General features: G+C 36.9%; 1 protein-coding gene across 10 annotated transcripts in view; it reads left to right on the top strand.

The window, feature by feature from the left end:
- The window catches only part of LOC110453516, a 49,937-nt gene that overhangs the window by 18,251 nt on the left and 18,909 nt on the right, over nt 1-12,777 (top strand). The window contains exon 1 of one of the 10 annotated variants that reach the window (XM_021502487.1): nt 2,071-2,243. The exons of 3 other annotated variants lie outside the window; for them this stretch is intronic. In XM_021502487.1, coding sequence (XP_021358162.1) covers nt 2,152-2,243 — 92 coding nt within the window. In that variant the 5' untranslated portion in view covers nt 2,071-2,151. Of the gene's footprint in view, nt 1-2,070; nt 2,244-2,975; nt 3,353-5,285; nt 5,827-8,309; nt 8,412-8,978; nt 9,167-10,094; nt 10,486-11,804; nt 12,038-12,777 lie in introns of those variants that run through there. 6 more of the 10 variants (XM_021502483.1, XM_021502488.1, XM_021502489.1 and 3 more) reach the window with 6 other exon arrangements.

Genomic DNA, 12,777 nt, shown 5'->3' with positions numbered 1-12,777 from the left:
GGTTTGTTTTCACGCCAACTTCTGTAATCTAACGAAGCGGTATCGACGCCATCTTGGTTTGTCAAAATTGAGATAGGTGGCGCTCGCTATCTACTCCTGAATCAGGGGGAAGTAAGTCTAGATTGACGTGTCATAAAATTGGTAAGGCAAAGAGGGAGTTGCTAATCCCCTTCACTATACGTCCCTGGTTCAACCTGTTCTAAATTAACCCCTAGTTCAACCTGTTCCAAATTAGCCGCTACTTCAACCTGTTCTAAATTGTCCCTAGTTCAACCTGTTCTAAATTATCCCTCGTTCAACCTGTTCTAAATTATCACTAGTTCAACCTGTTCCAAATTAGCCCCTACTTCAAATTGTTCCAAATCAACCCCTAGTTCAACCTGTTCCAAATTAGCCCCTACTTCAAATTGTTCCAAATCAACCCCTAGTTCAACCTGTTCTACATTAACCCCTAGTTCAACCTGTTCTAAATTATCCCTAGTTCAACCTGTTCTAAATTATCACTAGTTCAACCTGTTCTAAATTATCCCTAGTTCAACCTGTTCTAAATTATCACTAGTTCAACCTGTTCCAAATTAGCCCCTTTTTCAAATTGTTCCAACTTAACACCTAGTTCAACCTGTTCCAAATTATCACTAGTTCAACCTGTTCCAAATTATCACTAGTTCAAACTGTTCGTTCCAAATAAGCCCCTAGTTCAAATGGTTCCAAATTAACCCTAGCCCAACTTGTTCTTAATTAACACCTTGTTCAACCTGCTCCAAATTAGATCCTTGTTCAACCTGTTCTTGATTAACACCTTGTTCAACCTGCTCCAAATCAGATCCTTGTTCAATCTGTTCTAAATTAACACCTTGTTCAAACTGTTCCTTCCAAATAAGCCCCTAGTTCAAATTGTTCTTAATTAACCCCTAATTCGACCTGTTCTAAATTCGGCTAATACGAAAGAAAACAAATAAAAATGACGAAAAGAAATATAGTATTTTGTCTGTTTTGTCCCTAAATATCTATTCTCCAATTTTACAAGGACGGGGAATTCTCGCATTAAAAGCCATTCAAAGCTCATGCTGCAACCAACTTGGTGTGTATTTGAGAAGAGAAAATTACCTCCAAAGACCATGTTGTGATGTGGTTCCTTCTGTACCTGCGTGTGCTTGTTTAACTAGGACATTTATAAAAACGAACCAACAATTTTAAACAATCAACATTTTATCATCTTTCAGGAGTGGGCGCCAGAGTTCTCCTTGGGTCTATTGTTTTTTTTTTTGATAAAATAACAAGACTGAAGAATCTACGTTCTAATTAGTATATGCGTAACACTAAATGTTGTTTCACATTTGGACTCGTTTCAAGTAAACGAAAAAGTATTGGTTATCCGCTTAAAATACCCTTAACAAACAAAAAGTAAGGAAATACAGTTTCTAGGAAGTGACTCCGCGATCCTACCTCTCCAAATCTCCAGATAATTCTCCTTTTATCATTATATCCTGTTGAGAACATTTTCAAATGTATGATGTGATAGCACAACAGTTACCAATACAAACATAATTGACTAAAACACTTAAAGTATAGTACGTATTAGACACAAGTTTCCGTTTCATCAACCCATGTTCTCGGCGTGTACTGATGACTTCGTGAGAAGAAATTAAGGGGCGCGCGTTGCAAGCGAAGAGTTTAGTCACATATGCTACTTCACAATCGCTTCATTTGGTTTCTCGTTAAATTTATTTGAAATGTTCCTCTATAAAACCTCCTCCATAACTCAGTTTTCCTATGTTATTAGAATATTCGATGAAAAAATGTAGTACGATTGCGAGTCGCAGATACGAAATGTAATAGTGCGATTCCTATAAATACATCCTGTTTTCCGTGATCTGAAAACTACAAGTGACTAAGCTGACTGTATAACTTTTACTTGGAAGTGATTCGTCATCTCCAATACAATTGGGGGGAAATAAAATGAAAACAAAACACCAACGTTCACTGGACTTGTGCCTACCCAGGGATAAATCACAACCGATTCTACACTAATAGATTCATCCTAATCTAAATATAAAATATGACGTCAGCAGGGATTTCCCGATACATTATACATTGGAAACACAGCTGGCTATCAGTGATCACGCTAGGAATCCGGAATTTCACTTCAAAATGGCTAAATCACATATAATGCAGTGTGCTCTGTGCGTAGTGATGGAGTTGCTTATATTTTTCGTTGTCGTCGTGGATACCTCATTTCGAATGTAAGTAAAATATTGCTAGAATGCTCATCGAAAATAGTAACCAACGTAGCTTTACGCACGGCAATGTCTGTAACGAGAATGTAAACAACATTGTAGGGACTCGTATTCTAACGCAACAATACAGCCTTTACAAATGTACATGCATGCAAATGATCATACAGAAATCCAGTTCAGTTATGTTTTATTCAAGTGCAAAGAAAATTGAATTGATATGTATAACGCAAATGGGGTTTTTCTTCTGTGTATTAGAACAAGACGTCAGGTGTTCGATATCGTATGTCAATAAAATGCGGGAACCACCCACTTCCCCGACCGATGATATCATTTGCGTCTAGTGATCCCAAACACATCCCAATGACAACTATAGACCCCTGTACCCACCTCATATCCCCTTTATTCCTGTATCATATCCTCATATCCCTCCTCAGTCTTGTTTACAAACAAACAACATATGTGTCTGTAACCTTACCACACAAATAGCCACAAATTACACAGTTAATGATGTGGTTTTTTACCACTATATTGATCTTAGTGTAAAATACAAGCTGATTTCATCAGCATATTGGAGATAGATCCGGAACAAACCACCCTATACCGGTTGAAGCCGGAACGACTGCCGCTTATGTTAAACCACAGAGCCGAACAAGAAAGCCGAAGCAGAACGAAAAAACAAGGCGTATGGGGAAAACCCTTGATCGATTAGAAAAACACCTACTACCTATGAACACTTAAAACGTCGTATTGTGTCTAGAATGTCGTTTCCGTTAACCAATCCATGCTAAAGGAAAACCTCACAACATATTGTCATTGTCGGAAAGATATTTGTAAATAGGAACGTTTCCCTTCGGTACCCCATATAGGTTCCAGTTGACAGCGCACGTTTGTAAACTCGCGTTGAACTTGCCAAGCTATACATATAGTATGCTGTGCTGTTTGCTATTTTATGCGCAACATTTTGAAGTGTTTTAGAGATTTTTAGAAGTACGGAACGACAGTGAGATGGACATCATGATCACTAATCATATTTCCGCTCGACAAATGCTAGGGATATGGCTGATAATGGAGGTAGCGGTAATTGTGATCAGTTTAACGGGCACTCTGATGAAAATGTGAGTACCTATTTATAAACCGTTAGGTTAATCAGACATAGGTCGGCCTTAACATGTCCGTTTGATATTTACTCTCCCGATAAAAGCAATAGAACAGTCCGTAGGATAAGATTTATTGTTGTGTCCGTATATCAGTGAATTTGACCTCGTGGAGATTATTGTTACATAAAGTATTTATTCAATATTGACAAGTATTAATGAGTCCCTATATTTTATGCTAAAAGAACTGAAAGCATCGAGACAATGCTCATGTCTTAAAGAAGTGTAAAAACATACGGGATGAAAATTATATATATAGACTTGAGTGATACTGAGTGACTACATGTATTGACAATGGAAGACTTTTCACCGTCAACAAATCCTTTATTAGCCTAGACTGGCTTGTGTGGCGTAAAACTGTGATGGAAATCAAGAAATATGTGTATAAATAATATCATTTGTAATAACATGTATGTGTTGTGTGATGCAATAAACAGTTCTGCTGTTGATATTCAGTTTTCCTCATAAACAATATGGATATATATACATTCATTACTGGTATATACATCATGTATGGGTAGAGCCCGGTTGTAAAGTTAAATGCATCATATGTTGCACGGCAGAGGCATCACTCATTTCAAACACCTGGTGATGGCTTGTCATTTTGTATATCTGTAGGCAAACGGATGAAATGAAATTATTGATCTATATTGAATAATATAACGCCGTATCTCCTGCTACCACGTCATACATCAGAATGCTATTTTGATTTGAATATGGAAGAGCGTTGTACACGCTTCATATACATATGGGTCCGTCAGACCGTGACGATAAGTAATTATATTCTAACCCAGCTTAGGTAAGTAATGTCCACCTTATACAATACACTACAGTACTGATTATATAATAACACATTTATATAAACACGACAACTCAAACACGAAGCACGATTTCCGTCAACATTCAGGTCTGACCTTGACTTTTATTTTTAACAATACATTTTCACAAGTTACAATATATTGTTTATTTACAGTACAAAGCATTTTCTATCACCATTTAAATGACAGGCGATTTCGCAGACAGTAAATAACACTTGTAGCTATAATAGCAAACTAAATTCAACATTATTAATTAAGCCAATTCATCTTATTAAAGTGTACACATGCCTGCGTATGTCACAGTTCATATCCAAAGCTAGTATTTCATAAATAATAGTAATATACAACATTTATATAGCGCCCTATATAATTTGTAAAATTTCTCTAAAGCACTTCACAGTATTAGTTATAATTGATAAACAAAAAGACATACAAATTACCATTATGCATGAAGTAAGAAAATTAATAAATAAAGGGTGATGTGTACATGACTTCTGTGCAAAGGGCCTAAAGTCAAGGCGTGAAGAAGTGGGTCTTTATATACTTCTTGACATTGGTCAGTTTATCACTAATCCGTAGTAACTCCATTTGCATATTCAAATTATTTAAGTTTGAAGCTGAATATTTGAAAGTCTGTTTTCAACTAATGTGTAACCAAATGCATAATCTGAGATTGAGTTTGATTTGGTTTGGTTTATATGGTTTAACGACCTATCAACAACGGAGAATAGATTCAAAGACGTCTGAGATTGCGGTCATTGACGTTAGCAAAATATTACACATGATGTGTAACATCTTACAAGCCTTAATAGCACATTATAAATGACATAGGGCGACCAATATAGCACACCGCTGTCCCTTTGTGCATACGCTATGTTAAAGGTATCGTATTGCACCCGATATTAAAGATAAATCACCACAGTATATATTTGGCTGTGTCTTTGTAATGTATTACTGGCGCTATTTAAAGAATCCCGGGTACTTCCGCTTCCCCCGGTGTATTTCCATTACGTGTTGACATAACTAAAATCGATCTACATAACATAGGAATTCCCCAGACTCCAATTGGATACGCTGTCAGTTGTTGATGAATTGTGTTTGTACTAATACCAGCCATATTTCCACTGTACTGGCAGTGCACTTTTCATTTAACTGTGTAAGCACTACTATAAATAGTATACTGGAATTCGTCATCTTTATTTTCAATGGAGACAGGTTAGCCTGTTTGATCAAAGTAAATGTTGGCAGATCTTCAAATTACTGTAACACTTTTGTTCGGTTTGTGCGAGATATCATACACATCCAGTCCTGTTTGAAGGGATACTAATATAAGCTGATTTTAGGAACGTCACAACACTTTAACGAAACTACGATCTTCCTGAATGCAGTTTTGAACATGTGATTGTCGATGGCTTTGCAACAGTTGAGTATTAGGGAATGTTGACATAATCTGAATTTTGGAACGGCACGTCACTGTAAAGGAACTACGTTCTTCCTGGATGCAGGTTTTAGCATGTGACTGTCGATGGCTATGGAACTGTTGAGCAAGTGGGCCTCCTGGCTGGTTACCGAGTTGTGTATTCTAGGCATACTTAGCATCGGTGTGATCGTGAATTTGTGAGTATTTGTGAGGTATATACGAGATGGCAGGTATTTACGAAAACCCTCATAAATATTAAATCTTGCGAATAAAATATACTTAACAGCAGGAGTTTCTAACTCACAGCCAGATGAATAAATATTAAAGGATTATTATAATACCAGTTTCTATATTCTGACCAACAGCATTATCTACATTAAGAGTTACTCTGTTCCAGAGCAGTATTTGTAGGATGTGAGTTCTGACCTCTGACCCTGCCCATAAAACTGTGACTAAATGCAATATTCATCTTTGCAGATCCTATCTTTGACCCAGAAAAATACTTAAAAAGAGGAGTTTCTAAACCGGGGAAATAAGGTTGTGGGTTTGGAGAACACAGTATTTTCCAACAGTCTGCGTGTTCCTATTTGAACAAACTGTTTCTTCTGTCCGACTTGATTTTGTTTTCATGTCAGGCTAAATTTATTGAAAAGCATATCAGGACTGGTAACATAAACCTTGCCAGGTCTTTCAATTTCTCATTCAGAATCAACGATTTGCTCTTTTTAAACAACATGGAAGTTATTGATCACGTACGTTGTACTCCTCTACGTCAGCAATTTTCCTTGATCCTACTTCCCCATTCTATCAGTGTTTACATGTTGCAGTAAATTCAGTATTTAAAGATTTTGCTCCGAATATCACGCTTTTTGTGAACTTACAACAAAGATACAAGTTAATGAAGACCATGGACACATTTCATGGTCCCTAACATTATGCAATGCTATTTTTGTTTGTGCGATATGAAGATTGATGATTTAAATAAGTTGTGCTTTGCTCTTTTGTTGTCATTAAACGGATTCTCGCTTTGAGGACGCTACATGACCTGGTTAAGGTTAGGTTTACATGGCCTGGTTAAGGTTAGATTTACATGACATGGTTAAGACTAGGTTTACATGACCTGGTTAAGATTAGATTTACATGACCTGGTTAAGGCTAGGTTTACATGGCCTGGTTAAGGTTTACATGACCTGGTTAAGGTTAGATTTACATGACCTTGTTAAGGCTAGATTTACATGACCTGGTTAAGGTTTACATGATCTGGTTAAGGTTAGATTTACATGACCTGGTTAAGGCTAGGTTTTCATGACCTGGTTAAGGTTTACATGATCTGGTTAAGGTTAGGTTTACATGACCTGGTTAAGGCTAGGTTTACATGACCTGGTTAAGGTTAGGTTTACATGACCTGGTTAAGGCTCGGTTTACATGACCTGGTTAAGGCTAGATTTACATGGCCTGGTTAAGGTTTACATGACCTGGTTAAGGTTTACATGATCTGATTAAGGTTAGGTTTACATGACCTGGTTAAGGTTTACATGATCTGGTTAAGGCTAGGTTTACATACCTGGTTAAGGTTAGGTTAACATGACCTGGTTAAGGCTAGGTTTATAGACCTGGTTAAGGCTAGGTTTACATGGCCTGGTTAAGACTAGGTTTACATGGCAGGCGCTTTTATGAAGCAGACCACGCTTACCGTTCTTGATTTTGAAGGGTCTCTATGTACACAGTTCCTTCACTGCTCGGTTTGTAGTTAGAATCATGGTTTTGTTGACACTTTGGTGTTCTCTTGATGTTCTGTCCTTACTTAGTGAACTATACAAGTTGCTAACCCTGTCAAAGATAAACTTTCATGATAACGTTTCAAACTATGACATGTATCAAAATTTATATGAGTAGTTTCTGACTCGGAGTCATTGCCCTTTGTTTTGATGTCTGTTTAGTTTCAGTTATTGACTTATCGTATCGCCTTAATATTTCGATTTTATTATTATTTGTTGATGCCGTGTTATTTCGGATTTTTTTTGTCACTAAAGGTTACCTGAAAATGTATGTACTAATTAAGGTCCGTCATATTATATGTACAGTAGATGCAGTTAACACGGACCACGATGATACGTATGTTCTCGTTTCTTTAATTGGCTGAACTTATACGTTTCTCAAGTTTTGTTTAATTGACTGTTTTAAGACACTGTGCGATACAGAATAGACATTGCCATAAATCATAACATCATTTCAACCACAATGTACTGTTCGTAATCTACACAATGCTGTGGCACTCGCAATAAGGTTTAGTCTCTTGTGGTTTTTACATGGTAAACTTGTCTAGAAGTATACTGTAATAGTCATGAAAACTGCTGTTCAACAGCTGAAGCATAGGGCTAAATGGAAATAGTATAAATATATTAAATTGAAACAGCTGTTCTACTGCCGAAGTATAGAGCTAATGACGATACTTTAACGTTAAATACGACCGTGTATGTGTTTGAAATCATCTGACGTCAATATGTACTGACGTTAAGTGCGTGCATGTGTTGGGACCATCCTAAACTTTGATCATATCACTGTGTAGACACCCATGTTTACATTTTACAATTTTAATTCTATAGCAACTTTTGGGGATATACGTGTGGATTATAAATGAATCTTTTGTGTATGGAGGGTTCCAAGGCACTTAATGACCCCTAGTGTGTGCCACGTGATGTATGATCCTCCAACATAGTACGTTCGGTAGCATGAACAGACAGATGTGGTCATTTGATCCTAGGAACTGTGTCACCAAAAGGTAAGGTTTACTGACCACTTAATTGTTAGAACTCTCCACCAATTTATTTTGGGACGTGACTGGAAGATATCCTAAATGTGACATCACAGCAAACTTAAGAATGTGGGTAGTTAAGTACATTTAGTGTTTAAGGTATATCATATATACAAACACACACATAAGTTCAGCACGTGTATTTATATCGTTGTGCACTTACCAGATATAACCGAAAAGATCAATAAGTTACCTACTTGAACCTGAAATGCAATGTATATGATGATTATAAATATAATTAATGTTGCTTTTACGCTCGTTTTGAAGTCTATTCGGTTTAATATTTTCCAAATATTTCATTACGATTCCCTCCATTTATTATGAAACGGTATCGTAACAAAGTTCGAGTGTTTGGAATCAGATACGATAAAGTTCAATTCGTTCTAAAGTCATGCAGCAGAATAATAACAGAACACAAACAATCATCAAGCGAGGAAAACGTTATCGTACATGTTAATGAATAGAACACTCCTTATTCCGTTTATAATGTACTACAGCGACCCTATGCTGATGTGTTTGTTAACGTGCCTGTGCTAGTGTTTGCACTGGAGTATACTAGGAGGGGGTTAGGAGGATGTTCTAGAGTAGAACATGAGTACAAGCTCCTTGCCAGTGACGTCACAAAACATGAATCCTTTCCTTGTTCAGGCCGCACGATGGTTCTTTTCTTCCTTGGTAGTGGCTGTAGTTTGGGGCATGATACTTTACGTTGGTTCCAAAAGGTTGGTATAGTTTATATAATGTTGTTGGTAGTCATACTAGATAAACCTAATATTGACCAGCGCAGTTTGAGGAGGAAAACGCTGTGGTGTAGAATCCACTACGAGATGTTTTTGTTGTTGTAGCTAATCCTGTAGGCTATAGCTATAAATAGCTTCGGTTCACATGTGTGTAGCTAAAGAGCCGACGTGCACATGTGAATAGAATGTGTTTGCACCAAGTTAATGTACGCATAAAATACACATTATTTCTTTTACAACAATTATGAAACATGTTTTTACAACTTACATTAATCATTCCTGTTGGCTCGGATGCTAGCGTTGGTGTATCTTAAAGTGGTAGGAAAGCGGAGAAACTAGAAAAATTAACGATGTCGATCACGTGAGTCCATACTTTGTCCATGTCCGAAAGGGAGTCGAACCCCGGCCGACTTGGTGAAAGGCAAGTGCATTATCCACAGCGCCAATCGACCACTCGATGATGCATAACGAACAGGTGTTGTGATGTTTTGCACCAACAATTTAAAAACTGGAGTTGCATGCTTATAGGATGACTAACAATACGTTTTGTATCATGCTGGACTTATTGTGAAGGGTTTTGCTGAACTTTATGCATACGCATATAACGGCTCATGCAAAATTAAAACTATGTAATATACAATTGTATTCAGCTGGACAGAAGGAAGGTCGATAACCATAATAACATGCAAAAACGGCTAGATTTTAATTGCTAATTATTATAATTATACTTTATACAGTTAAGCATTAACAGCTTGGAACATTATCATGTATATAACACTAAAACACGAAGGCAAACGTTAACAGTAAAAGGCAGTAAGACGTCAATCAAATGACATAATGTTTTAAAGTCTATATATAGGTTCATCTAAATTTGTGTATTGTGCAATGCTGCACTGGCCTTCATTCTATCGATACTCTAGTAGTACATTTCCACTGACCTTCAATGTACCCGATCGTACGTGTAAAAACCGTAAACGGGAACGAATAGCCGAACAACTCGTTTCCAGCAACAAGAAGACTGGTGTAAAGAATGAACAAATCCTATAACGCTGTTGGGCACTGATCGAATGCTCGGTAACTGTGTCCGGGGTAGTGCATTTGCGAGCGACAACCTGTAGCTGTCAGCTGTTGTTTGTAAACATTGCGTGAAGCGGTGGAGCATACTAACTAAACAGTGAACGACCTAAAATGGACCTTATCGGATCCCAAAACTGTTTTGGAGACCGATTTACTCTGGCATTCTGGCTTTTTATGGAGTTTCTTGTCGTGTTTCTATTCGCGCTGTACTCGGCTACGAAATTGTGAGTAATCTTTTGTCAATCGAAATAAACAGGGTACCCAAGTTATAGCTGAGTCAGATATTTCATACTGGGCTTATATTCGTATGTTGATAATTCTATCATGTTTGTTTTGAATAATTATAATTAAGTTTGCTTGATGATTAGATGCTAGATACGTGTTTTTCAGTTCCTAATAGGGTTTTTATGTTGACATTTAATCGATAGGCACGAATCTGCCATAGATTGAATTGGTAGTTATCTTCTGGTTTTGCTCTCTAATTGATTATATAACGAATTGAATACTTCATCATAAGCCAGCACTTTGATATTTGATATTTTATACACAGCTAGCCCTATATTGTCATCGACTATCTTGGGGCGACGTGTGACCTCGCTTGACACAGATACACAGTGTATTTGGAAATTTCCATGTTGATAAACAAATGTCACGTGACCTAAATATAACGAAACGGGGAAAACCGGAATGGCTGACTAGGAGTTAAAAATAGTCCTATTGGAAAATTTCTGTATAGACACTGGGTTGCTTTATTTAGGAGTATTGTCAGAATCTCTACAGAATATAACAGCGGTCATGTACAGGCAATTACTTGTTTATCAACATAATAGTCATACCTGCTTTTAAATTATATTCCTTGGTATTAAAAATTACCAGGTAAATTAAAATCTTAATTTACCTGATAAATGATCAAAAAGGATCATTGCACATCCTGTGTATATCTGTTGATGTCATTTAAACTAAGATACAGTAACACCTACATGTATAGGTATAACAAATAGTCATTTTTCTTGAAGATCATGTTAATACATCATTTTACCTTGTCTATGTCAAAGTCTAAAATTTCTATTTGTCTTTATAAGGAATCGTTTTTTGTCACTAAAATATCATTGTCTGTGCGAAAGTACTGTTAGGCATTGTAAAGAATGTAGGCATTTTACTTCTAGATGATAGATTATGTGAATACACTGTGTAGGCTCTGTAAGGAACATGGAATCAATGTGTATATAACGCGAAAGTATCGGCTCTGTTACTGAACGTGAGTGTGTCATCTTAGGGTTTTTTAATGCAAAAAAGGCAAAAATACACACATTTTAAGTCATTTTAATTTGTATACTGTTGTTTCTCGTTTTCCACTCTCCTTAACCTTTTTTTTTGTTTCATCCGGCTGTCCTTGTAAGGCCTATTTTTGCGGCAATGGTAATAAGTTATATTTAGAGGCTTACGTTATGTAGGCCAATAGGAAGTTGTTTTTCCCGTGGCTTTGTCGACTTGTGTATATTTGGGTATTTACTAATACACCTGTTATCTGAAACAGGTATCATTTAAATGCACGTTTCTCAACACAGTCGCAATAGACCCCTTATTTGTAAGCATTCAATATTGGATGTCAGCAAGGACCTGTACACACCAAGATCAATCTGGGAAAATTTCATCAAACGAAATAATTGGCTGTGACGTCATCATCATGACGCGGAATTGTGCCAGATCATCATTGGTACTTCCAATTGAATTCGTTGTAACAGTCTCAGCAGTGATGGTTGTGGTCGTCAGAGCGTAGGTTTATTATTACCAATTCGATTTCTTTTTATGCGCCTCTTTGATACCAATGTCATGCTCTGTGTTTTTGATTGATAAATATATATATATATTATTACTGACTGTTTATATTTAGTTCTATATATTAACATTTAGTTTGATGTCTTCGCCATAGATTTTAACGTTTTAATGTGCCTTTTAAAGGTCGTTCAGAAATCATCTTACATAATGAAAGTGTGTTACCATGAGTAAGTCGCTATTCCGTGAGAGTCAGAACATTTTCGTGTTTGTTTATAAACGATCCTTTGCCCTTACTGACGAGCTCCTCGTCATAGAGCTGTCACTAGTGGATGTTCACTTTAGTGGGACATGCAGAAATTGGCGTGCATCTTTAACTTGTACACATACTTGTATCAAAAATATGTGGTTTTTTAGCATAGAATGTTTATTAAATGCCTCCTCCAAAACTGTCATATTATGTTTAGTGTTGCTGTGATAACGCCTGCTTCTCACCTGTACATTTTGGATGGTACGCACATCGTATGTTGTTAGCTCACCTGGCCCGAAGCCCAAGTGAGCTTATGCCGTGGTGCGGCCTACGTCGTCCGTCCGTCGTCCGGCGTCAATATTTTACTTTAAACAACTTCTTCTTAATAACCAAAATTCCCAGGGTGATGGTATTTAGCCAGTAGCATGCTGGGATGACGGGCTACCATCTTTTTAAAATGAATGACCTTCATCCATTTTCAAGGTCACTG

Source organism: Mizuhopecten yessoensis, unplaced genomic scaffold, assembly GCF_002113885.1.
Source record: "Mizuhopecten yessoensis strain PY_sf001 unplaced genomic scaffold, ASM211388v2 scaffold7441, whole genome shotgun sequence".
Classification (NCBI taxonomy): Eukaryota; Metazoa; Mollusca; class Bivalvia; order Pectinida; family Pectinidae; genus Mizuhopecten; species Mizuhopecten yessoensis.
This window is presented reverse-complemented; position numbering and strand designations above follow the sequence as displayed.